The 23,118-nt window shown below is 45.0% G+C and overlaps 1 protein-coding gene across 4 annotated transcripts in view; it reads left to right on the forward strand.

Moving 5' to 3' along the window:
- LEF1 (lymphoid enhancer binding factor 1) overlaps nt 1-23,118 on the forward strand; it is a 66,721-nt gene that overhangs the window by 30,146 nt on the left and 13,457 nt on the right. For 2 of the 4 annotated variants that reach the window (XM_065836542.2, XM_065836541.2), the window contains exons 4-9: nt 8,351-8,483; nt 12,945-13,035; nt 15,236-15,319; nt 17,173-17,295; nt 17,928-18,090; nt 20,657-20,764. In XM_065836542.2, coding sequence (XP_065692614.1) covers nt 8,351-8,483; nt 12,945-13,035; nt 15,236-15,319; nt 17,173-17,295; nt 17,928-18,090; nt 20,657-20,764 — 702 coding nt within the window. The remainder of the gene's footprint in view (nt 1-8,350; nt 8,484-12,944; nt 13,036-15,235; nt 15,320-17,172; nt 17,296-17,927; nt 18,091-20,656; nt 20,765-23,118) is intronic. The other 2 variants (XM_065836544.2, XM_065836543.2) reach the window with 1 other exon arrangement.

A 23,118-nucleotide genomic window follows, 5' to 3' on the forward strand; every position in this document is an offset into this window, starting at 1 on the left:
TTGTTAAAACGTTGTGGTGCCTGTGTTCCCCTTGGCCAATAAAGACCAGAAAGGGCTGCGAGCAGCTCAGGAAATGATGGGGGAAAATGCCTTTTCGGCTGATGGGACCAGCTTGTGTGTGACAAGGGAAGCAGGGATGCTGCTCAGGGTGAAGGCTAGGGAGGTGCAGCCCATGGAGCATATTGTCATCCAAAGTATTTCCAGTGCTGGTGGTCCTGTTTACCAGGTTTTGGGGGTGCTTAGTGACTCCTGGGGTTGAGTGTATGAGCTGATGCTGCAGGTTGCTGCTTGTTGGGTGCAGGATTCTTGGTGCACATATTTACATCAGGAAAAAGATGAACTGTCCAGGATGGGCAAAGGACCATCCTGTAGTAACTGGAGCTTCAAATGAGCATCAGCTGGCAAACTGCGGAGCGTTTACTGGCAGTTAGGTAGGAGAATGAAACAAAACATTGCAAAATATTTTATCGGGGAAAACTTTCCCTGCAAGCATGTGGCTTTGCTGGCAATTTAATGCCCTGTCAGTCATTAATACGTATTTCTAAAACTACTGGGCTGTGCAAAACTAAGTATAATCTGTGTATATGTGAACTTGCAGTACTTAAATAGGGGCTTCTCCTTCCCCGATCGGAGCCTTGCAGGACCTGCCTGGCTCCCTGCGTGGTTCACCAGCACTCCAGGTCTCCCAACAGCCTTCCTGAGCAGGCGAGAACAAACAAATTAAAAAGTCACGGGAGAGAAGAAAACAGAGATAGCAGGGGATTTCTAATCAAGCTATTTTAATACTCGGTGTGCTTTAATCACTTACTTAATGGCGGTGCTTAATGAACATTTGAAATAAAGCATGTTTCTGTCAGAGATTCAACACCCGTGTTCTTAAAGCTGTCTTAAGGGAACTCAAATGTTTATTACACCTTTTCAGCAAAAACCCGTCACAGTTGTGCTATATTAATTTCCAAGGTTGAAGGGGAGGGGGAAGAAAAAGATGGAAAAAGACAAGAATGTAGACAAGGCATTAGCGCGATGTTTTCTCACTAACACTGCAATTAACCTGAATCCAGATACTGATTGTAATCCGTCTAGATAGATGCTTATCCCAGGCTTTATCAAATCGCATTTACTCTTTTCTTTGCAATGCTCCTGTGGCTGTTGTACTCGCCGACCCTTTGGGCTTCAGGCAGAGCGATTTGCTCCGACTCCTCTTGCCTCTCCTCGTACGCTGCCTGCGTTTCCAGCCGTGCCACCCCCTTTGCTACAGCCACTTGCCGCTGGGCTTCCCAAAAAGGAAGGTGGGCTGGGCAACTGGAAAAAGGGCACAAACTTTTCCTGCTCCCGAATAACCACAGGAAGGTCTAGCGAGGGTCTTGGGTGTCTCCTTCGCCGACTGATGTGCTGGCGGCTTCCTCTGTCCATCTCCTGGGGGTCTCCTGGGATGCTGTGACTGTGGTCGCCTGATGCAATGTGTCCTGGGGAGGGGGGGAAGCTTTCAATGATCAACTTAAATTAACTTTCTTCTTCTCCCCTTCCCTGGCTCCCAGCACTAAATACAACTTAAGTACATGGTGAAGCACTGAAGTACAGGGTGTGAGGAAAAGGGGGACCAGGAGGTTTTATTCTGACCTTACAAGCCATCAGTCTACCCCCCAAAACATGCGATTTTGACTCTAGTTTTGTTCTGGCTAAGTGTTAGCAGTTGCAAAGCTGTAAATCTTTGCATTGGAGTAGATGCGACGTTTCACTTTGCCTCCTTACCGTGGGGAGTCCCTGGGGTGTCACCCCCGCTGTTTTTAAGCACGAAAGGTCAGTGAGATAAATGGCCTCCCGTTGCCGAGTTGTGAAGCAGGGTAAAAAGGCTGTGCTTGTTTTATTTGGCTTTCATAAATCACAATATTCCTAAGCCCCTGTTTCCTGTGAGTGGGGTGTTACTGTGAGCATGTTTTCCTGTCCCTGCTCATTTTAGCTTCAGGTGTGGCTAAAAGTAAGGTTACAAATCCACCACCCTCAGATCTGCTATGTTGCTTTCCCAGCTGTATTGTCTAAGGATTGCAGAAGGTTTTGAAAATTAGGCATAAAATTATCTCTGCTGTTAAGAGCCTAGAAGAAGGTTGGCTTTTGACACAAAACTCTGAATAGATGGTTTGGGGATGAGTGAGAGTAACCTGAGCTGTCTATATATCGAGCTTGCTGCAAATCATCTGCAAAATTGTCCATAGAATGACATTATGTGATAGCTCCCAGGGAGGTGGGAAATTGTAATTGCAATTATTGCTGTTGTTGATGAGCTTGTTTCATCTATCGGTAACTAGTTCTGGCCAAAACACCTTGCTGTTACCTCCTCTTCTTCCACTTCTGGGCTGCATGTGCTAAAACTTGTCCATGATGAACACAGGCCTGGTTTTGACGTTGCTCCAAAACTACATTCTTCTTGGTCTTGCATTTTTATTGCAACAGCTGGTCAGCAAAGGCATAAATGCAGAGTTAGTTTAGCCATTTAAATGCTATCCCTATTTTGAGGACAACTGAAATAGCCATCTTCGGGGTTTGCCAAAACCTTCTGCTTAAGGATGATTTCAGGGCTCTGGAAATTAGAAGTTAAATAGGCTAAAAAAAGGATGGATTTTTCTTGTCTCTTCAGGTCAAGGTATCCCCAAATCCTCCAAAAAGTCATTGATCCTTTTATTTTGAGGTACTGCTGTAGCAATAGTGGAATGACTTGGGGTTGGCTGGTTGGTTTTCTGTTTGTTTGGGTTTGTCATTTTGTTTTGGTTTAGTTGTTGTTTCTTTGGTCTTCTGGTGTTTTTTTGAGGAGCTATCTGTTGTGTTTTCCTCCTGAATTTAACATTTGCTGTCAAAAACTTGAAGCCACGTTTTTTTCAAAATAGCCTTCTCTTTCGGGAGCAAACGGGAATGAGTGCGTTTTTCCGTTCTTAAATTTTCTTTGTTTTGTTGTTGGCTTGTTTTTGTTTTGGTTTTTAAATTGGCTTATTTTAGTTTGAATTGAGAAGACCATCTGCTAATGCCTGTACCAAATGTACAACTTGCTGACAGCAGAGGGGAAGACTGGGGCCTTTTTTTGCTTTTTAAAGGCAGCTTTATGTTTAAAGAAAAGAGGAAAACCAAACCAAAAATGAACCCAGCACCTCATTGGGTGTTGACCCAGGGATGCTTGGGTCTCATGTGTAGGGGCTCACTTGCTCGCAGTTCTCTGCAAACCTCCCTGCCCGTCTGTGGCCGCCTTTGTGGATGCACGTCCTTTGAAGGGTCGTTAATTTAATATCTACTCTGTGCAGCAGCTGGAACAAATGGTCCCTCCAGCTCCAGCGGGACCTCCCAGCCACCCGCCTCGCCTGGCGCTGACCTACAGGCATTTTTGCCATGTCTGTCTCAGGCTTTTTATAGTTTTAGCACACATGTTGCATGTAGGATACCTTACAGGTGCGGGCCTTTGCTGAAGCGTTAGCTAGATGTTTGGGGTTTGGTTTTGTTGTTTTCTGGTAGTCTTGCTTTTCTTCAGAAGGATTTCAAAAGTGAGGGAAAACTTCCTGGATTCAGACGAAATCCGAGATGCAGCATTTCACCATCAACTCGCCAGAGATTAATTTATACTGTCTCAAAGTGGATGAGGGGACAAGTACATGTTTAAAATGGTGAGGAACTCTGCGAGCCCAGGTACAGCCTTGCCAGTGCAGAGCCCTTGCAGGGGTTACCCAGCCATGTGGCAGCAGCTGTGCCAATGCTGCAGCAGGGGGAATTCTTCCCCCCATCCTTGCTCTTCTCAAAATGCCCAAGTACAGTTCAAGCCTTACCACTTGCTGACCGTGACTGCTGTTTGCAAGGGAAACACTTGCTCTTGTACCAAACTGGGTGGTTTTTCCTGCTTCATTTTAACACAACAACAGTTTTAAGGTGGTATGTGGTGCATAGCGAAGCTCCTGCTGGGGTAATGCCGACTGCTGGGTCAGGGTCCCTCTCCTGGGAGCTCTTACCCTTTGCCCACCAACATTTTATTAGGAATTTTGGTCTTTTTTCAGGTCAGTCATAAAACCCAATAGCAGCTTCATCCTAGCACTAGCTGCCCAAATAATTCAGCTCCTGTTGTTTCCAGAGCCTGTATATTCTCCGAGCCCTGCTTGTCTGCCCTGTTGGTGTCCCTTCAGGGGACTGTTCCCTTCCTCCACTGCCTCACCTCAGCACATGCTCTGGAGAAATGAAAAATACTGGTTGAGAAGGTGAAGCTGATGAGCAAATGTCCAAGCAGCAGAAGTGCCCTGGGGAGAGGTCCCTTGAGTGCAAGACCATTTCCCAAAGGGTGCTGCCACAGGCTGTGCTGCAAGACTGCACAGTGGAACTGGAGCCCGGGTGGGCCAGTGGCCACTGAGATGGACACCACCAAGGTTTAGTCGCTCACAGCGAGTGTCCCTTTGAGCCGTGTCCCTTGGGGCACAGCTGGGTGTCCCCAGGCCAACAGGCATGGGTGATCCCTTTGCCGTTAACCTTTGATGTTAATGACTGGTTATGAGACGTGCATGACAAGGTGCCTTAAAGCATAACAGAAGGTCTTCGGGTTTGTAAACCAGAAGTCCTGATTGTTTTTGTTCTCTTTTTTTATTAATTAATGGATCTTGAGCTAGGCTGTACATTCATTTTCCTTTACTTCCCAGGTCATGTGAAGAAGCTCAGGCCCAGAGTTTAATGAAGGGGCCTAGACTGATGTGGTGTACATCACATATGTAGCATTCGAGTTCCGTTAGGAAACATTTCAACAGATGTCCAGCTTCTTCAAATTCTTTTGGAAATGAGAATTGCATCCTTATCTACTTAATTGTGTTTCTAGAAGCTGCTTAGGTACCAACTTGCACTAAAATATTGCCTTATGTTGGGTGAATGAAATATAATTTCTGTACTGAAATACTGAAGAACCTCATGTAGGACAATGGGTAATTATGTAATTGTCCTACTGAAGGCAGGTGGACTGATCAGGTTTTGCAGGAGAAAATTTTAAGGTTGTGTTGAGGAGAAAAGCTGGTCTGCAGACTCTGCCTATATTAGATGTAGATGTCGTGAGCATGTCGAGGAGAGCCTTGGTGGTTGCTGACCTCGTTCGCGGTGGCTGAGTGAAGCATGGAGGACTCAATTACCCCTGCATGGAGATCACATTGACCCAGATGAGTGGTCACTCAGTTCAAGTCTCTGTCAGTCGCTCAAGTGCTTCTGCAGACTTATGCACCGTTTTCAGCAGATTTGGAGAGACAAATGTAATGTAGTAGGGATGGCACGTTTGTGGGAGGAGGAGAAGCTGGTGGGAAAAGACACAGGGCTGCAGTAGGAGGATTCTAATCAACACTGTCTTGTTCCTCAGTGTGAGGCAGGATTTTGGCCATGTCATGCAGCCCTGAAAAGCCTCTGGTGTGGTAATGCCCACTGCGAGCAGTAGGTGTTAGAAGGGGCTTTGGCATTGTCCCCTGTCCAGATGTCCCCAGAGCAAAGAGTCTGGGTGAGCATCTATGGGGCAGCCGAGATGTGTGGGGCCAATCTACTCCTCATCTCACTCTGGCCTGGGGGCAGGAGGGTTGAGGGGTGGTGAGAGTGACATCCGGGACTGCATATGAGGTCTTGGTCTCCTGCCCTGAACCCTCTCTGGTAGGAGGGCACACATAACCCATCTGGGTTGTCTTGTGGGGCAGGTGCCATAGCAGAACTGATTTGGTCTGTAGGGCTTTTGGAAAATATGTCATCAGGCCTTTCTCATCCTCATTTCATTTTGCACGTGTTGCCCTGTGTTTTCTCCCCCTGTCAATCACTGTGGTCGTCTTGGGGGGAACCACAAGGAATAGGGGATCAACCTGAGCCCCCATCCACTGGCAGGCCTGGGTGCCCACCAGGATTTAGCTGCCAGATCTACCTGGGTCCTCCTCAGCAATATGGGGCGGGTAGGCCAGACAGCTTTTTATTATTGTTATTATTTATTGTTGCTATTTTTTTTTCCCCCAGTTTCTGGCTCTACAGATCCCCAAACGCTCTTAATGGAGATACGGCCCGTTTATATGTTAATTTTAAGCCCACTGACAAGCGGTTTGCTTTTCTCCTGACTTCTCACGGTTCCTTTGCCCGTTGAAAGCTGCTGCCGTGGGCTTAGGGGATAAGGTGCCGAGAATTAGAAAATAAAATAAGATCTGCAGGATGCTGGAGAGCGAGGGGATACGGGGGGGATTGGCTTGCTCGAAGTACAAACGGGTGATTTCTGAAAGCAAGCAACCCTGATACCACGGGCTTGCATGACAATTACATCCAGTATAATACAAAATGTTAATTACTAAATTTTGAGAAATTAATGCTGATTAGCAGCTGTGTGTGTGACCTAAATACATCTCTTGCTTGATCTTTATTCATAATATACAGTTTATTGTTGATAAAGGCATTGCTGAATGGTGGGCTGGCCCACAGTCTCATAGCTAAAGACTGAGGCTTGATTTGTAAATCATCTGAAATTTGTTGGCATCAGTTTTTTGTTGAATTTTTACAGACAGGGAAGATGAATAGCAGACTGAACTATCCCCTTTACAACTCAACTGATATATATATTATTGAGAATTCATATTGCTTTTATTATTTGGTCACAAAAAATGGACCTAATGCTTGTTGGCTTTTAAACACCTACTAGCACTGCTTTCTCTCTCCATCTTGCAAAATATAAGACAAGGCCGAAGCTTAAATTAAAATCCTCAGGTTCTTATCTCTTTCCCACAGGAAAGCAAATCTGTGTTGAAAACCGTAAAATTAAGAGGAGAGCAAGGATAGCATAATTTAGCAAAAATTCATGGCACCAGATTCTGAGCTATATGACTGGAGGGATAGGTCAGACATTAAGAAGATACCGCCTGCTAATGCAAGTTCCTTAAGGTGGTGCTCTGGAAACAAGGCAAGCAGAAAATGCTGCACCGGTTCCCATTTGCTCCCTTTCTTCTACTCCTACCGGCCTTAACAATAAATTGAGTTGTCCATTCAATAACCCTTTTGCTTCCAGAAGTCTAGAGAAATCCCGGGTTTATACTTGGAGTATTGTCCAAACATCTGTTTGTGCTGGGATTTCAATAGTGAACTCAAAGAAAATTAATTTCATTGCGCTTTTAAATGATTTTCTTAAATCCTTATATTTGACAGGCTGTCCTTGCTGAGTTTTATCACTGTTTCTGTCTGAAGGACAGCCTTTTTTTTAATTATTTCCTTATTTTTTTCCTCTTATTATATTAAAAACCTATTTGTGCTATACTTATTTTTGCAAAGGAGAAGGGTGGAGTGGTGAGGTACAAATGAGGAGCGCCTGTTACATGGTGGCATCACCACTATGGCTCATCCTGCCATGGGGAGACCAACTTGTGTTTCAAGCAGCATTTCTTCCGGACGGACAAGTCCTGTTGTCTTGCAGCCTTGATCCCAGAGCGTGATTTTGGGCGGCATCATGCCGAGTTTTCCCTCCCCTGCACCTCTGTGGGAAGGGCTGGTGGGAAGCGTGTGTCTTGGCCTGCATGGATGTCGCCATTTTGGGAGCCTCTCGGTTGTTTGTAGCACTTTGGTTTCTCCTTTATGTGATGTGGCTTCTCAGCCACCTCCAGGCGGTCAGCACGTCTCCTTCCTAATTGACCCCTCCGAGAGGCTGCTGCCAACCACTTATGTATGAAATTAGACTTTAAAGGGTGGGTTTTTAGTTACCTGCTGCAGAGACCAAGAGATTTCAACCAAAGTTTGTAAAATTGCAAGGGAAAAAACCCACCATACCATCTGGAAACAGTAGGGGCTTGTCCCCACCACACCATGCCATGACCATGCAGGAGGCCAATGGAGAGGAGTGGAGTCGAGGAAGCTTGAGTTGCTCTTAAGGCTGAGTATGTGGCAAGCCTGCACTTCAAACTCCCCTTTTTTTTTAATGCTGATCCCATAACTGAAGAGTTTCTTGGGCGCTGCCGCTGGCTCTGCCATCCCTTGTTCACAGCCCTTGGCCCATGGTGCCCGCCAGCCCAGCACGATGCTCCTCCTGCCCTGTGGCTCTGCAGCTGCTGCTTCCCCGGCCCCATCTCCCTGTCTCCCAAACACCTCTCCTCCTGCTCCCACCCCCCACCCATTTTCCTGCATTTTCTCACCACCCGCATCCCTCCTCAGGCACCCATGGTTCTGGCAGCAAATCTGGTTGCCATCCACCAGTGTCTATGTTGTGTCTGTCCATCTGTTCCCCAACTTCAGTAATACAAATATATAAAAATCACATTTTAGAAGTGCCCTTTTTTTGTTTGTTTTGATGCAGAAGCCCCACCACTCTAACACCATTTAATTTAATTTCTTTCTTCTCTTGCAGTCAAACAAGGTGCCAGTGGTACAGCCTTCTCATGCGGTTCACCCTCTCACCCCTCTTATCACCTACAGCGATGAGCACTTTTCCCCGGGGTCGCACCCATCTCACATCCCCTCCGACGTCAGCTCGAAACAAGGTGAGTCCCCCCCATCCCAGCACTGTGGGGATGCAGAGCAGTCCTGGTGTCCCCCCATGCTGCTGATAGAGCTTGATTTTTCAGATTTTACAGGGAGGTTTCCAGGCATGTGTGTCTGCTTTCAGAGACAGTCATTCTGCTGTGATGCTGATGTTTAACTTGGCCGTTTAGATCTTCATGTTCTTTCTAATGTGAGAGTTCAGGCTTGCTTTATTCATCAGAACATTTTAAAGTCTCAATAAGCAACAGCCAGTCCTCACCATCCCATGTAGTGCCCAAGACTTGCAGCATGCAGATGTGGAAACAGCAGTCATCCCCTACCTTCCCAAAACCAGGAGAAGATTACTTTATTAGTGGTGTTATTGAATCCCTTTTACTCAAAATGGTATTTCATGTCCCTGTATTCTGTCTGTCCAAATTCTTCCATACCTCAGCTGGCATAACTAAAGTGTAGCCCATAAAACACGATTTTGAGCCTGCGCAAGTTAAGGCTTTGCAAACATGACATTTTTTAACCTTCTCATGTCTGCTGCCTTCTGCAAATAGCATCGTTTTAGATGTTTGACTTGCGGGTGTCAGTTTTCCCTGTGCCTCAAGGACTCCTTAAAGCAAACAAAAACGCAACCCTCCCCAATCCTCACCTGTGCTGGCTCAGTCTGAGACCCCCGAGGAGGCACCAAAAAGGTCCAAGGTGCTGAATCCAGCCTGGACTGGGAGCTCCAGCCTGGTGAACCCAGGGGATTCCTGGGTAGGGTGTGCTGCTTGTCCTGGGATGCAGGAGCTTGGGGGAACGTGATGGTTGTGCAAGGGGCAGACTGACCCCCAGCCAGGGTTTGGGTAACTGGTCCAAGCAGGAGAAGCCTGCACAGGGTGGTGAGGAGGGAAGGAGAGGGAGCAGAGGGTTTATGTAGATGTTTGCTGTAGTTTGAACGTCGGTGTGTGGGCATGAATTCTATCAATGCTGGGCCTGGAGAGTGCCTCTCACTGCCTCTTTCTGCACACGCATGTCTCACCACCACATGGTGTGACACCTAGTTGACAAGTTCATGAAGCTCTGCTTTACCTGGGCACACATCTACATCCACAGTTGTCCTGTTTATCTGCAAAGGTATCTGGCCACCATTGTCCAGAGAGAGAGACTTTTTTTAGTTCTGACTTTGCCTGAATGCCTAGCTTTTCTTTTGGCCTTGCTACATGGATAATAACATGGGCTACGTCCAAAAAATACCATGGCCTTGTGGTTTTGTGTTTTCTGTTGATTAGTTGGTTGGGTTTTTTTAAGGAGCAAGAATACAAAAAGCACTCTGCCTGGAAAGCCTGGCCTGTAAATACATTTATAATATCATTTTCAGAGTTGGAAGAAGCAAGTGGAGACCTCTTGTCCTCGTTTGTCTTCCTCTTTTGCATCGCTCCCCAGGAGAAGGATATTCACACTCGTTCCTTGAAGTCCCTCGGGTGCTGTGCACATTAGAGTACAGGATTTCCACCTCTTGCCCAAGCTGGCTGTGATGGCTGGGGCACACCCCGCTGCTGCAGTCCGTGAGCTTTCTAATGACCTATTAGAAAGCAGTGTAAGGGAAAGGGACCTGGGGGTCCTTGTGGACAGCAGGGTGACCATGAGCCAGCACTGTGCCCTTGTGGCCAGGAAGGCCAGTGGCATCCTGGGGTGTATTAGAAGGGGGGTGCTTAGTAGATTGAGAGAGGTTCTCCTTCCCCTCTCCTCTGCCCTGGTGAGACCCCATCTGGAGTATTGTGTCCAGTTCTGGGCCCCTCAGTTCCAGAAGGACAGGGAACTGCTGGAGAGAGTCCAGTGCAGGGCAACAAGGGTGATTAAGGGAGTGGAGCATCTCCGTTATGAAGAAAGGCTGAGGAAGCTGGGTCTCTTTAGTTTGGAGAAGAGGAGACTAAGGGAGGACCTTATTATTGTCTATAAGTATATAAAAGGTGAGTGCCATGAGGATGGAGCCAGGCTCTTCTCGGTGGCGAACAATGATAGGACAAGGGGTAATGGGATCAAGCTGGAACACAAGAGGTTCCACTTAAATTTGAGAAGAAACTTCTCAGTGAGGGTGACAGACACTGGACCAGGCTGCCCAGGGGGTTGTGGAGTCTCCTTCCCTGGAGACATTCAAAACCCACCTGGGCATGTTCCTGTGTGACCTCATCTAGGCGTTCCTGCTCTGGCAGGGGGATTGGACTGGAGGAGCTTCTGAGGTCCCTTCCAATCCCAAACATACTGTGATACTGTGAGCTCAAGAGCTTTTCCTCTTACTGCACCCCAGTTCTATGCCTTTACCTCCAGTACTCCTCTCCTGCAGATCCAAACTGAACAACATCTGGTGTGTGGTTTCTGCTGCCTGTCCTCCCTTCTCCCTCATCTCACCCTCTCCAGCCCTGTGCATCCCACCGCTTACGTCCCCATCCCTGAGCAGAAGCCACCAAGGGGCTGTATGGGGGGGCAGCTGGGGGCATCTCTGGCGTGGAGCTCGTGTCCCTTTGGCACTCCTGAATGGGCTCTCGATCCCTTTGCTCAGCGTCTGGCGGAGATGGGGATGGATAACATGGGCTGGAGACTTCTGGTTTTGGCTGTGACGGTCTCCTTGATGTGTGTGGTCTTTCCATACTCCCCATTTCGGTGCCGCTGGCATGTGGGAGCAGCCCCAGTGAAGTGGCCCATGCAGTTGCTGTGAAGAGAAGATTTTTTTCCCTCAGGTCCTCTGCCAAACGCCTCCAACCATTGTTTCTGTTCTTGCCTCCCGCTGTGGGTCTGGAGCAAGACGCTGCCCTGGTGCCCCAACCCCAACGTGGCCCCGTCCCACCAAAATCCCCCTGCAGGGAGATGGTGGGGGGTCCACAGCATCTTCACAGTGCTACTGCTTGCACCCTTCGCACTTTGTGATGGACACGCAGCCACCACCTTGCTAAAGTGTGTCACTTTGTTCTTCCCTTTTGTTTGGTTTTTTCCTTAACCCTCCTATGAGCAAGACCTTGCTCTGGGGAGCGCTGACCATACGGTAACCGTGTGTGCTCCTGCTGGGTGGTAGGTAGCTGGCAGCCCCCTGTAAGAGGCCGTAAGTTTTGGACTGGTGATAACTGTAGAGAGAGCAGTGACATATCATCTCCATGGTCAGGAGTGCGGCTCTACACATGCGCAGAACTCGTGTCATCTCTCCCAGGAGCATCACCCGGCACCAGAGATGAGAGAGAACTGTTCCCTCTCCTGTCAGCAACCAGCTGTTTCACACCTTTAAAAAGACAACTGGCCAGAAATTTGATCCTCACTCGGGTTGTGGTCCCAAGTCTGAGAATTTAGCTTTTTTGAGACAGTAAAACCACCACTGTTGTTTTCCGTCCTTTCCTGTACACAGTCCTGAAAGATATTCTTCAAACCTTGTAATTAAATTCAGAAGATTTAAATACAAACTAGGGCAGGGGGGAATAAATCACTAGCATCAATCTATAAACCAAGTCTCAAGGTAGCACACACTCAGTCTTGGACCTTTGGAGTGTCGCCACATAAATATTTAATACCCTTTTAAAGCAGTTGATTTAACATGTGAAGTAGACTTAACAATTCCTTCTGCTCCAGCCCCCTCTTCCCCAAACACATTTAAATAAAGCAATGTCTTTGTGGCCTCTGCAACTGTAATTCCATGTCTCCTGGGAGCACAAGGTTTAGGTGAAGAATGGAGACCACAGACCCTTTTGGGACAAGGATTAGCTTTAATCTTGAGGTGATTCTTGCAGTTGTAGGACTCTGTTCTGGGGAATGCGAGCTGATGGATCATTCCTGATGGGACTTTTATTTTTCCATTAAATAGTACCAATGCAAAACAGATTGACCTTGGAGCCCACAGGAGTCAACTTGATGAAGAGCTTAGTTGGAGCTGGAGTGACAATTGGAAGCCAAATGAATCATATCAAGTGTGACCATTACAGGCCTGAAAATGATTCTTAATTAACCACTGATCCTCAGTGGTAGCAAGTTTCCAAAATCTGTGAATCCATAAGGGAACCCGCGAAAATGTACAAGGAGCAATTTACCCAATCTAATAGCTCTGCTGTGTTGCCTCTTTGACAACGCTTTGTTTTCCTCTTGTTCCATGCTGTGTTAGAAAAGGTCCTTGGGATCTGATCAGGTTTGGTGAAACCATGGAGAGGACACTATTGCCTTAACATGCTTTACAGGAGATTTAAACCTGCACAGATCCTTACCCATACATTTATTTCCTCCTTCCATTTTATTTTTTTCTAGTATTTCCCTTTTATTCACAGTATCACGTGCAAGTTACTATTTTAAAGGTGACATGGGTAGTCTTTTGCTTTTATCACTAACCAAGGTGATTCTTTCTTATCCAGAGCCCTAATTCCATTGTTGCATTGGCTGTGTAAGCTGTGAACTGTAGCTCACATGCAGTATTTTGAGGGGAAAGTCATTTGTTGTTCTGTGCTCTTTAACAGGCATGTCCAGGCATCCTCCAGCTCCTGATCTCCCTACCTTCTATCCCTTGTCTCCAGGGGGGGTTGGACAGATAACACCACCTCTTGGCTGGTAAGATCTTTTAGCTACTTTTCAGACAAAAGTGCATGTTCACACCATTCACTGGTGTGGAATCAATCGCAGCATTTACAAAATAAGAGTGTCGCTACAGTAAGAAATTACTATGTTATTTTAGTAGAAAAGATCAAAAAATGTCCATCTTTGAAATGAATTGAATCTGGTTTTTGAACACGTACAGAAATTGAAGTGTGTAGATTGCACTTTGAAGTCTCATATTTCTTATGGCTCAGATTTGTGGCTCTTGGCATTTGGAATGATAGCAGAAAACAGTTCTCAAGGAATTAAATGTAAATTTTTAATAAACAAAAATGCAATTACTGAGGGGAGGGGAGGTAAGAAGGAACTTTGAAGTGTGTATGTGTGGGGGAATCTTGAAACTGAACCAAAATGGCGAACAAACTTTTGTAGTCTGCTGCTTTTTGCATTGTCTGTATGGAGAGAAGGCTCTGTCCTTGGGAAATTTTGCTGCTCTGGCTAATACTGGCCCTCTCAGGATCTTTCTTTGCCATTCAGGGTGTCATTTTCCTTTTGGAGGAAACACATGGTATTTTCAGAGTAATCAGCTTGGCAGGATGCTTCAGGTCTGCTTGGGTTAGATAGGTACCTGCCCTCAGATCTCTTGGAACAATGAATAAGGAAGCTCAGCAACAATTCCAGTGCTTTAGAATCTGTGTCTTGACTAACCTGTGCCCATGCAATGAGCAATGCAGGTTGGGTTTTTGGGGTTTTTTGGTGGGTTTTGTTTGTTGTTTTGTTTTGTGGGGTTTTTTTGTTGTTGTTTAGTGTGTTAATGGGAGGGAAACATGATCCAGATGACAACGGGCATGGCAAGTAGAGACCAGAAGACGGTGAAATGCTGTGTTGCTGGCAAATCTTTCAGGAAGTGCCATGTGCCTTTTTGGAACAAATTATTATCAGATACCAGGCTAAAATATGGAAGGATCTGACTCTCTTTTTAAATTTCTTATTGTTTTCCCCCTTCCTCCCCATTCATTGCTCAGCTGACTCCCCACCACCACCGGGCAGTTCCTGGTGTTCATTTTCTATATGTGGCCAATCATTCCTTTGGAATGGTTTTTCAATGCAGAGGCTGGGGGGAGGGAAGAGGGAAAAGAAAAAGAAGAGGAGAGACAAGATCTGATCTTACAAAGCTTGGGGATGCGTTCAGCATCAGGGCAGGATGTACCCAGCTGTCCCTTACGCTCTATGGCTTTTTCCCTTTGAGCACTGCTCATTTCCATTAACATACTCCAAGGGTGAAACCTGCATCCTAAGCCTTACAAAGGCCAATATCCTTTTTTTCCCCCCTCTGAAAGCCAATCTGTCAGTCAGTAAGTAACTGTGTGAATAGGATTGATGCATGCGATGGTTTTTCTGGGCTGGTTCAGGTATTTGGGCTGAACTGGTATTTTGTTGCATTACCATAGCATGCGGCTTCAGGGTGTTAATTGTAGTCACAGCCTGAACCGTCACTAACTGAAAGTTAACCAAAGTGTGGTGATGATGGCAAAAACGAGAGAGTCCAAATGACAGACAGGTGACAGAATATTCTGTGTATGTGGGAGTATAAAGGAGGTAAGAATTTTACACAAGCTGCTTTTAGTTTGAACTTTAAGTAGTTAAGATGGACTTGTGTTGCTGTGGGCTTTTAGGTGGTTGTAAGGTTTTTTTAATCAAATAAACTTCTACTTTCTTGAAAAAGCTGACCACTTGTACCTCACTTTAGAAGATGCAGATGGAGAGAGTCCTAAGTTTTTCAAGAATTAATAAAACTGGTCAAAAAGTTTTCTAGCTTGACTGTTCGCCGTTTGGCGTTCTTGCGCTGATCTACAGTAGAACTATTTGGAATAAAATGCCTCTTTCCTAAGAGCTAGTTAACCCAATCTGATTCCATTGCTCTTAAAACTAGGTGAGAAAGGGGTAGAGTGTGTGTGTGCATGTGTGTGTGCTTTGGGGGGAAGGCCGGTTGTTTTGCTTTCTTCCCCAGTGGAAACCCAGACTGGGAATATTTCAATAGCGAGGGAAGTCTGAAGCGTTCATTAGCTTTGAATACAGCAGAGCTCTTGAAAGTTTTACCTACGCCTATTTTTTGTGACTACTACTGAGTTTCCCATCAAGTGCTTGTAACTCTAGAGTAATTATTGAATACCATATCGTATGATTGATGGGTTCCTTTCTTCTGTGACCTCAGGCAAGGTCAGCCTGTATATCCCATCTCGAGTGGATTCAGGCAGCCCTATCCATCCTCACTCTCAGTCGACCCTTCCATGTCCAGGTAGGTGTAGGAGGTGAATGACTGGCTGGGGAGTAACTGCTGGCATTAGAGGGCAGGTTGCTCTTCTGCTTGCATCTTGGTCTGCCTTTGCTTGCTTTTCAGTCAGCTAAAACTTTATGCATATATTTTTTATTTAATATATTTGTGTATATACAGTTTGCCTGGATCCCACACTGGTCTCATTCAGCATGTTCTTGGCAGTTTCTGAAGTATTGCAATCAGGAGCACCAGTGAATTGTCAACAACCGATTGAGTTATTTAATTTGAAATAAGTCGTTACTTCATTTCTAGATGCAACATATAGTGTGCATCCTTGGGTTTTGCTCATGCAAGTATGCAGCCAGGTGGAATGTCACTCTCATCTGCGTTCTCTAGTTCTAATTTCATTGTTGGTAATTAGTCTTGAATTATTTAGGTTTCACTCCGTGTGGAAACTTGCTCATAAGTAGGTATTTCATAGCCCAAAGCCACTAATGGCAAGGGATGCCAGCACAGGGTGTTTGTACTGGTGTGTGAATCAGGCACTGTGTCTTTATGTCTAAGTGCAAGCAAGCAATGCTAACTGAGACTTGGCCATGACACACTCCAGACCTTCTCTCCTCTGCTTTTGCGCTCTACAGACAGCTTCTGCGTCCTGTGCTTGGTGTACATGAGGTTGAAATACAGCATTCTTGGGCTTTTTTTTGTGTGACCTGTAGAAGACACATCCTCTTGCATGGGGACTTAAGATGGGCCACTTGATAAGTGGTGGGTCCTCTTGCCTCTGTTTGTGTGGGCTGTCACTATCCCTTTACTTCTTTACAGGGGAATGATAAGCATGTGCCTGTCAAGGTGATTGGGAAGAACACCCATTATTTCTCCATAATAGAATGACCCGATTTGGTTACAGGGCTTTGTCTTTGCTTTATATTGACGGCATGAAGGAAAAGTGCAAGGTGACGCGGGAATGGAGGAAGGAGAGGCTGGATGTGATTCCTTAACTAGCACTCATTCAGCACAGCTTTGGAGCATGATCTTGCTTTTGCTGTTAGTGGTACTTTCCACCAGCTCAAAAGAAAGCATGCAGGTTTTCTGCTGCGCTTGAGCTTGCAATGCTCAGCACCTTCAAGATCCATCCTTGAGGATGACCTGGGTCAGTAGGGTGGGATGATTGAGTTAGTGGTACTTCTAGTTTTCTTTACCATTTTCCTTCTTGTACACAGAAAAGGAAGGTTTATTTAGGACAAAAGTATCTGCCTCTCTCCTCCCCTTCTTCCAGGATGCAGGATTTTTTAAAATCTACTTTTCTTTAAAGCATTTGAGGGAAGCACAGTGAGTTTAGATGAAGTGATGCTAAAGACTTGTAGTGTGAGTACCTTGGAAAGTAAGAGATTCCTTAGAGAGCCACCAGGGACTTCTTGAAAAGACTCTTCTTTTATTTTATTTGTTTCTGCATGGCAGTTCCCTCCTTTGCATTGGCTGGTGGTGGATATTTTACAAATGTTTATATCTTGGCGTGGAAATACCGTTTTTGGTTAAGAAATGTGTATTTTTATTGCTAGTCAGTGCAACAGTACAACCATTAAATGTTTCCCGTGTGCATTGCTGAAACAGTTTGCCTAAAAGGTAATAAAATAATTTATTTACAACCCAAATTTTCAATGATTTGTTTGTCTGTTTGTTCACTTGATTTTCTTGAATAAATGGGCTACAATACACAAATCTTAGCCAAATATTTTTCATGCACTCTTAAAGAATTGTCTTCCGTTGCAAGCTCTGTAGCGTTTGCATTCTTGGGGCATCCAGCTACAGTCATACATGTTTGATGCCTGTCTTCAGCAGGGTTACAGGCTTTCCTTTGTTTTCTCTTTTAGGTTTTCACATCACATGATTCCTGGTCCTCCGGGCCCTCACACAACTGGAATCCCTCACCCAGCTATTGTAACACCTCAAGTAAAACAGGAACATCCGCACAACGACAGTGAGCTAATGCATGTGTGAGTCTGCCTTTCTGCACTAGCCTTTAATGTTTAAATATTTGAGAACTAAATCTATCCGAAGAAGGTTAAAAACAAAGGAAGTGCTTTTCAAGACCTCTTTGAATTTTAGTTCCTCTCCTATAACTAAACTGATCAGCAACAGTCATTTGATTCAGATGTAATCATGGACCTGTCTACCTGTGGATGCTCCTTGAGTGTGAGCTCACAAACTTCTACCGGAAAAGTCTTAACTGCAAGATCTACTGGTAAAAAGCAGCCTTTTTGCTCAGTGCTTGAAGGCAAAAGGCCTAAGAAAGAAATGGATGAGGTGCTATCCTCCTGGTCTTCTAGGGTACCATGGGTAGCCTTTCAAAAAGAGAATCGAGACAAGCGATGAATTTGGAGCCGATTCACAGATCAAATGTTATTTGTTAGAGAACATCAACCTGACATCCCCCTGAGTATTAAATTAAGTCAGTTCTCTGAAAAGATATGAGAGTGAATATGGCTGCTGAAATTCTCATTCTTACTACTTAAATGCTACTGTAACCACAGGTTGGTAATTTTCCATTGGATTTTTTTAGGCTGAAGGTAAATAGATGCTTTTTTTTTCCCCCCTCCTCCTTTCCCTTTCCCCCACCACGTTTTAGGAAGCCTCAGCACGAACAGAGAAAAGAACAAGAGCCAAAAAGACCTCATATTAAGAAACCTCTGAATGCTTTCATGTTGTACATGAAAGAAATGAGAGCGAACGTTGTAGCAGAGTGTACTCTGAAAGAAAGCGCAGCTATCAACCAGATTCTTGGCAGAAGGGTATGTATGGGAGGGGGTGTGTGTACTCGCATGTGCTGCTAATTTGTGTGCGTTTCCCTTTAGTTGGGTGTGATGGTTCACTTTCTGCTTGAGGTGATAACTAATGTGCAACTATCAAATTAGCTATAGAAGATTAAAAAATGCAACTAAAAAGAAAAGCAGTAGCTTGATTTTCTTTTTTTCAGCATTAGCAACATCGTCAAATTGGTGCCTGTTCCACTCATGTTATAGTGTCGGCACCTCAGGCATGAAATATCCTTATTCACACATGGTAGGAACATGCAGATCACCCTCTGGGTCCTCCCTTAGGCTGGTGTCTATCAGAGCAGGGGGGAGCATTCGAAGATGAACGCTGGATGCCAGTGGAAATGGAACTCAAAAGTGAATATAACGTGGTCCAATTATAAAGTCACGTAGGTTAGGTGGGACGTATGGAGGTCGTTTAGTCCAAGACCTGCTCAAAGAGGTCCGGTTACATCAGGTCGCTCAGGGACTCGTTCAGTCAAATTTTGAATGTATCTAAAGTGGACAAGTGAGTACTGATGATCCCAGTACACGTCCCAGAGCTTTGCTGAGAGACACTTGCTTCTGTGGCATTGTAGGATGTTTTGTTCTTTCCATGCTCCAAAGAAAAGACATGCAGACCAACCCACAATTCCAAACTGCATGTTCACTGTCAGTGGTGTTCCTCCAAGGGAAAGAGGTAAATGCCCGTTTTGCTCTTGACTGTCCCAAAAATGAGAAAAGGGATGTTTTTGCTATCAACCCAAGTCTGAGTAGAGATTATTCAAATCCCTTTGCTCAGTGAACTCCTCTTCTTGGCCGCTAAGGAAGTACTGAGTGGCACTGCAGCTCTGAAAATCCTGTGCTTTTGACGTGGGAAGTCAGTAAATGACCTTAACTGCTACTTCTCTGTTACGGTTTGAAGACTTGCCCCCCCCCCAGCCCAAACAAAGCAGAAATCTACTGGTACTCGTTCTGGTTCCTGCAGCCTTCTGCCTTCTCTCTGATATTGTTACCTCCTCTTAAAGGACATTTCAGTTCTTGCCTTTTCCATTGTTTCATGCAATTCTCTAGGATTATGTTTTACTTCTCACTCTTTCAGTAATCAATCTGAGTTGCTTAGTGCATCAGCCTTGTTTTCTTGGCCTGAATGAGGGCAGTGGCGTATAATGAATGAAGCCTCAGTGCTCCATCGCCTGCTTTATCCACACCTTGCACTCCTGCTTTCCAAGTCACTGTTCTCCATGAAAGTATCTCAAATTCCACTTTTACTGTGGTACAGGCAGTGCGTGAGTTATCCAGTATGATTGCTTGGAGATTAATTATTATCAACTGCTTTGTGTTCAGTCGTCCTGGTCAGTGTTGACGTTACCCTGTGCCACTCTGGGACAGGAGCCACCTCTTTTCTCAAGAGCTGATGCTGTGGATGCTGCTGGGCTCTCCGATGCCGCGGCACAGTGTTCGCTGCCTTCCAGCTTTGGAACGCACGTGTGGAGGCTCAGAGCTGCAAATGGGCTGAACTCCTGCGCTTGCAGTAACACATCGAACTTGCCAAGACGAGACAGACAAGCGCTTCAGTTCACGTCTTCTGACGTAACAAAATGACATATTAAATCATACAAATGTGATCTGATCTGAAATCCTAGTTCTCTTTCATTAGTGTCTTAATGATTTTGTGTGTTTATACATATATATGTATTTTTTTTTAGTATCTTCTCCCTCCCCTGGCCCCCATGCACGTTCTCAAAGTAAACCAAGACGATGTGTAATGCTGCAGTAGCGGACCCTGATTCTAAATAAAAGGCCTTTACCTTTTTTGTTTCAGGTCTATGATAGGTGTTTCAACAAGAACAAAATTATTAGATACTGATGTAGCTGGCGCCTGTTCAAATGTGAAGGGTTTTTTTTGGTTTGGTTTGTGTACATAAAAGCAGGAAGTTTATCCCTGCTTGGCTATAGGAGTCAACTCATGTAATTTGGAAGACTATAGTTCTGTGGTTTCTATATCTTAGAAAATTTTTGCAGTTGCCATTTTCTTTTATTCTATTACAAAAAGAAGAAATCAGAAAGGAGGTACCTTTAGCTCAATACTTAGAGGCTGATCTCGGAGCAGGAGCCCAGAAAGCCCTCTGTGTGAAAACCTGTGTATAGCTGCTGCTTAAAAACAAGGGAGCCAGCCCTTCTCTGGTGGGGAGCTCACTGCCCTTTAAAGGCAGCACAGAACCTGATTTATCAAGAGCTAAAGGGTGCTTTTTGGTTGTTTGGTGTTGGTTTGTTTGTTTGTTTTTAAAGTAGCATTGGGAGACCCTGGTTCTGTGAGCAGATTATTTGGTGAGCCCCGTTTCCATAAATGATTTTTGTCTTGCTCAAGGCACTTGGCAGTCACAGAGCTGACAACCGCCTGGAAGTTCATTAATAAACACAGGTGCTTGTAATTGCTAATGAATTTCATTTTTGCAGTGGGGAAGGGCTAAATCAGAGTCACAGAAACACTTGCTCATGTCGTCCCTTGCATATGTGTGAGTTGTTTCCTAGCCCAACACTATGTTTGTTCTGTTTGCAGTGGCATGCTCTCTCCCGTGAAGAACAAGCGAAATATTATGAACTAGCTCGTAAAGAAAGGCAGCTACACATGCAGCTTTATCCAGGCTGGTCTGCAAGAGACAACTACGTAAGTCACTCACTTAAAGGCTCTTCTTTTTAAATTAACTTCCTTTACTTTTACATATAAGCCTTATATTTGTTTGCACTTCAAGTATCCAGAAAACTTTGAGATTTTGTTGTCGTTGAGATGCTGCTTATGAAGGTCACAGTTTTTGAGGGGAAAAAATTAACATGGATTTTTTGTTTTCTAAGACAATGGCCAGTACTGTCTGAAAGCTTATGCTCCACTGTACAGCTATGAGTTTTGCATAATTTTCTATTCGCTTGCTATCCGGAAATCTTGTTTGGACCTGAGCAAAGAAGGGGTATGTTCCAAGAGAACTGAGAGCCATGGGGTCTTAATGAAGACTGAATTTAAGCTGAAAGCAATTCAGAATAATCAGTCTCTGAAATAAAGCCTGCAAAATGTGTATAAGTAAACTTCATGACAGATTCTGCTTTTTGGTGGAGCTAGGAAGTTTTCCTACAGTTACTCTTACTTGGTTATTAAATATCATACAAGTGTTACTAGCACATTGCGCGGCTTGCACTGCACAATTTAACTGTCGTGCTTAAAATGAGCTACCAGTGCAGTTGTATGTTAGGTTATGAAACTTGTGATCCTGAGAGACTGAACCGAGCCTGAGACCCATGCTCCTCTCCATCCCCCCGTCAGCTGTGGCGTTATTTCCTGTGATAGGACGTCTACATCCTATATCTGCCTCAGTTTCCCATCTGTATCAGGCAGACAGTGGGATTTTTCTACTTCAGAGTTGTCTTGTGGACATTAGAGAGTGAGGTACCTAAATACAGTGTTGACAGAAAGTGTAGAAGTACCTGACCATTTCCAATCCAGCACAGCTGCTGTTCAGCTTAAACAAAATCTTCCTTGTAAGCTAGAGTTAGGGAGATCTTTGGCATGCAAAGCTTTGACACAGAAACGACATGATCGTCTTTGGAGTAAATGCCTTGGCCTTGCTGAGATCCGTGCCCAGTTTTGTAAGCATAGACACTACCGTAAGCCCTACCAGCTTGTTTCTGCCTGTTTTATACAGTCACCTTTTCTAGCAGATAAGCTGTCATGACCTTACACAGGTAGGGTTTTGTTTTTCCAGTAACCAGACTGTGTCAACAGAGCTATCCTGAAATATACTGGGGAACAAACGGGGTGATATACTATTCAATTGTCGTGAACTTGATGGAAAATCAACCCAATTTGGAGCCTGGTCAGCTCATGTTTATTGGACATCAGCCTTCAAGGTTGTCCTGTGATGCTCACCCATGTTGACTTTGAGAACATCAGCTACTGCCATACAGCAGAAGCAGTGGGCCTGCGGTTTCTTAAATGCCTTGATAGACATTCGGAGTGTGTAAGGTGGCACGTATGAGTTCTCTCTTTGATGTGCCTCCAACCTACATCCTGTGTGACAGTATAGCTCTGACATATGCCAGTCCTATATGTTACAACGGAGAACTCTGCTAGCTTCCTCTTGCAGCCCTCCTCGCTGCCTCGCCAGGAGTGCATGTTTGTTGCAGTGGTGGCAAGGTGACGATTGTAGTAGGTGACAGTTTATCACTGAAACCTTTTCAGGTATATATCATCTTTTTTTTCCTGCTTTTCATTTTTTCTAACTTGAGCAGTCAAGCAATGAAATAGTATTCATTTAGCCCAGTAAATACTACAATATTTTGAGAGTCGGAAGTCACTTGGGGTGACTTTTGTTTCACGTGGCTGAATTTCACAGAACAGCACAATTGAAACATACGTACTACTTGGTGTTAAGTCTTTGAGTTTGGCTTGACTGGTTATTCAGGATCTCAGAAATTTCAAGAAAATGGTAAGCATTGCTAGTCAACTGTTGACAGTATCTCTGTGCTTTTTGTTATGTTTTTGTTACTGACACCCAAAGTAATCCTGCAAAGTTGTGTGATAGTCTCAAGAAGCACAGTATTTCCATAAAGTGATGGTGTCTGTGTGTGCTGGAGCTGTCAGAAACTCCCTCATTTGGGAATGCTGACAACTAGTTTTCAGCCCAGCCTTTTCCTGCTGTTCTTCTACTTCTGGCATCTCATAGATGGACCTTAGATTAGATCAGTTTTCAGTATGTTTTAGCACTTGAAGTCAGCCTGCCACAGAGATTAAAACACAGCTCCATCCTTGTGACACTCACCCTTTGTATATTTATAAACATTACTGAGGTCACCCCTCAGTCTCCTCTTCTCCAAGCTCCAGAGCCCCAGCTCCCTCAGCCTTTCCTCACACGGGAGATGCTCCACTCCCTTCAGCATCTTTGTTGCCCTGCGCTGGACTCTCTCCAGCAGTTCCCTGTCCTTCTGGAACTGAGGGGCCCACAACTGGAGACAATATTCCAGATGCGGTCT

Source organism: Patagioenas fasciata, chromosome 4, assembly GCF_037038585.1.
Source record: "Patagioenas fasciata isolate bPatFas1 chromosome 4, bPatFas1.hap1, whole genome shotgun sequence".
NCBI lineage: Eukaryota > Metazoa > Chordata > Aves > Columbiformes > Columbidae > Patagioenas > Patagioenas fasciata.